The 3,797-nt window shown below is 43.0% G+C and overlaps 1 protein-coding gene across 1 annotated transcript in view; it reads right to left on the bottom strand.

The window, feature by feature from the left end:
* The window catches only part of RTRAF (RNA transcription, translation and transport factor), a 16,989-nt gene extending 13,242 nt beyond the window's left edge, over positions 1-3,747 (bottom strand). Inside the window, exons 1-2 of the mRNA XM_006160539.3 lie at positions 3,568-3,747; positions 1,199-1,323 (exon numbers count right to left, since the gene is read on the bottom strand). Coding sequence (XP_006160601.1) covers positions 1,199-1,323; positions 3,568-3,628 — 186 coding nt within the window. The 5' untranslated portion in view covers positions 3,629-3,747. The remainder of the gene's footprint in view (positions 1-1,198; positions 1,324-3,567) is intronic.
* Positions 3,748-3,797: the final 50 nt, after the last annotated feature.

Below are 3,797 nucleotides of genomic sequence, written 5' to 3'. Positions count from 1 at the left end.
AACAAAAGAAAATAGTCTAGCAATAATAGTACTACAGTCAGTGGCAATAATAAAAATATAGTACTTACTACGGACCAGGCACTTCTATGAATAAGTATATAGGTTTATCAGTCACTACCAACAAAGCCACTCTTATGAGACAGATTAATATTACCACTACTCACTGGGAGACACAAAAGGGTTACAAAATTTGTCCAAGGCCATACATAGCATTGTGCATAATTTACACAATCTCTACTTCATAAAAATCATTGATTTCTAGGGAGAAAGTTGGGTATCTGGTAACTTGGTGCTAATAAATGAAAAATTTAGCTCTTTTCATACTTTAAAATATTCACTAAAATAATAATTTGATGAAAAATGTTTAATATAAGTAATAACAATATAAAATTTGATTATTCTAATTTGAAAGCAATTCTTTTTTCTGCAAAAATGTTGCTAAAATTAAAATAAGTCTGTGGGAAGGGTCAGCAGATGGTGTGACAATTAAAGCACTGGATTCCCACATAGCCGACCACAGTTCCAAGTCCCCAAACCTGGCAGCTTGAAAACCACACCAGACATGTAGGTTTATGTGCCCAAAATTCTGAGAGAAGAATGAAGGAGGTGAGAGGTGGGGGTGGGGTGGGTGAGTTCTCACTTTTTTTCCTTTCTCTGATTAGCGCACATGCCCTATGGCAAAAACCTAAAAAAAAAAAAGTCATCATTGCAGTCATAAAACTACGATATACATACACTTAAACCTTTTAAGGACTATTTCTATTGTATACAACAAGGGACATCTGTTTACATTAAATGTAAGCATAATATGCCATAGTCTTAATTTTCAAGTATATCAATGTCTTCTTTTAATATAATATAGTTTTATAAATATATTACTGCTACAGTTTTTAGTTTAATGTAAAAATTCTGATTTGGGCCATCATATGAAAGCAATGTATGTACAATTTATAGTATATCACTATTCACTTAAGAAACTTCACAATGCTTTTAGAGAAGACGACTGTATTTCTATCTAATACTGTAAACTTGGAAGGAAGAGATAATATGCTCTAAAACTTAAAAAAAAAAAAAAAAGTCAAATTCCTAAAACTCAGATTTCCACTTTTTATCTTAAAAGAACAAAATAATTTTAAGCTCATCTTCATTATTTCTAGAAAAGTGCTCTATACTTTTACTTTACTTTATAACTTATTACCTTTTCAAAAAACTTGGGCCAGTCACTGCTGTGGATGTTTCTTAAATTCCCCCTGTCTTCAATCTTGTAGTGTCTGATTTTCTGGTCTTCAAGCCAAACAATAAAGTTTCTAAATTCTGTTTCATCTGCAAAAAAAATATGTAAATCATTAGAAGCACTAGATAAATATTTTTTTCTCTATAGATAAATGGTGCTGTGGAATTCTGTGAAGCCTCCAGCAGTAATTCAAATGAGTCAAAAGTATGATTTCAAAGTACAGGCTCTCGTGCCGTAAATTAATAATAATTAGTTCAAATCCTGGGTCTGAAGTGATTCAAATTCTGGGTCTAGACAACTAGTGGTTGGGTAAACTTGGGCTAACCACCCACATTTTCTGTGCCTGAGATTCTCAGCTACAAAATGGGGGTAATAATTGGATTTCCTCATAGGGTTGTTATGAAAATTAAATAAAAACACTGCCCAGCAACAGTTTTGCTATTTAAGTTATTTTTTTAATTTTTGGAGAGGGTTTTTGTTATAGAGCACGTGTGCTCGCCAAAAAGACAGAGAGTGAGAAATCACCCCCAGGGGGGATGGCCACGCCGTGATCCCTCCTCCTCCATTCTCCTCTCAGGATCCTGGGCATGCACTCACACGCGCCAGGCGTGAGTATAAGCCACCGGGTCTGGGACTCAAACCGCGGTCTACTACATGGGAGTCCAGCGACACAGCCATTACACTAACTGCGGTTCCCAGCTATTTAGGTGTTATTAATATTCCCACTCTTTTGGGGGGAGGAAGGAGAGTGGACAAGACTAAATTTATAGCAAAGTAATAAAGTACCAGAAATTAAATGACAAACTCAGACAAAAGACTATGTGCTTACTATTGTCATATACTTTTACTTATACATGTACACGAGGTCCATGCACCAGAAAGTACATATGCTGTTTAATCCTCTCAGAACCCTTTTCAAGTAGGTAGTATCTCCTTTTTTTAAAAGGTTTTTTGCCATAGAGCGTGTATGCTTGCTAGAAAAAGAGAGACAGTGAGAAAGTGAGAAATCACACCACTCTCTCTTCTCTATTTTCTGGGAATTTGGGGCACGCAGGCACAGGCGCTGCTGTGATCCTCAAGCCACCAGGACTGGACTTGAATCCTGGTCAGCTCTGTGGGAGTCTAGCACCTTAACCATCAGGCCACCTGCTGGTCCCAATATATCCATTTTATAGATGAGAAAATGGATCCTCAAAGATTCAAATCTCTATAGTTACTAGCCTCTTTTTTTTGTTAAATAAACAGCAAAGTAAACAGTAAGAATAATGAGGGCCAGCAGGTGGGGTGGTGGTTGAGGTGCTGGACCCCTACATGATAGACCTGGAAGCTTGCTTCCTCTCTCTCTCTGGTCAAATTAAAACCTAATAATAATTAAAATAAACAAAATAACTCTTAAAAAAGAATACGAATAATGTGATATGCTCTGCAGGAGACCTTTGAACAAAAATGCTCATCCTGCTTAATTCTATTTTCAGTTTGTGAGTGGAATTCAAGCAACCATTATGAGGTCTTGAGAATTACACAGGGGTACGAGCAGCACAAGCTGTACTACTTTCAAACCTAACTAGCCTACCACAGGCCAAGAATTACAGAAGGAAACGGGGGGGGGGGGCAATAATTGAGTAAGAACAGGTAGCAGTGTTCTACTTTTTAAAATCTTTAATACCAGAACATCCCAAATACCTTCCCGTATTTACAATTCAACCTTCCCGCTCATCTGCTATTAACTTTTCTGCAAGACCCACACGACGAAATGATATATTTAGCTCGTCACTATCCGAGCTTACGGTGTCACCGTCCGCCTGGATTCTGGCCGCAAACTGCTCCCTGGGTTCCACTGCCCCCACCCCTACCCCTTAGTTCCTGGTGTGCGGGCCTTCGAGTTACACAGCACCTGCCTCGGGCTCCTGCACCGTGCGGGCCCAGACAGGTGTCGAGGTGTCCCCAACCACCCGGTGAACCACGGAGCTGAAGGATGAAGCGAGAGAGACCAACGCTTTCCCTTTTGTGTGCCGAGGAACAGGGGCGGGGAGGGCGAAAGTGTGCGTGGTGGTAAGGCGGAGGGGCGGCGGCGCTTGGAGTTCAGCAAGTGCAGAACAAAGTGCCGAAGCCAACGCAGGAGCGGGCGAAGAGCTTCGGCCTGGGGCGAGGGCAAGAAAAGGCGATGGAAAGCAGAGAGATGCGTGGCGGACGGGAGGAGCAGGGTCCAGACGCCCCCGGGGGTAGACCAGGCCGCTGACGGTCCAGGTTGGGAGACCGGAGGAGAGCCAAGGGAGGAGGGGGATGCTGTCGGGCGTCAGGGACCCGCGGCCGGCCCGGCGCTGTGGCCTCACCTTTGCAGTTGAAGCCGGCAGGGTTGTGGTAGTCGAGCGCCGTAAGCTTGCGTCGGAACATGGTCCCCGCTTCTCGCTCAAGTCCCCCGGGCCTCCGCCGGGAGAGGAGAAGCGAGGTGGCGCGGGCGGCGCAAGCACGAGCGACGCGGCGACGAGGCGGGCTAGCGCCGAGACGCTCCGGAATGACGGCGGGGCCCTCCCATCGGAAACTCAGCATGCTGCGCACTCAC

This window comes from Tupaia chinensis, unplaced genomic scaffold (assembly GCF_000334495.1).
Source record: "Tupaia chinensis unplaced genomic scaffold, TupChi_1.0 Scaffold000688_1, whole genome shotgun sequence".
NCBI lineage: Eukaryota > Metazoa > Chordata > Mammalia > Scandentia > Tupaiidae > Tupaia > Tupaia belangeri.
The sequence above is the reverse complement of the archived record's forward strand: the minus strand, read 5'-3'. Positions and strand labels throughout refer to the sequence as shown.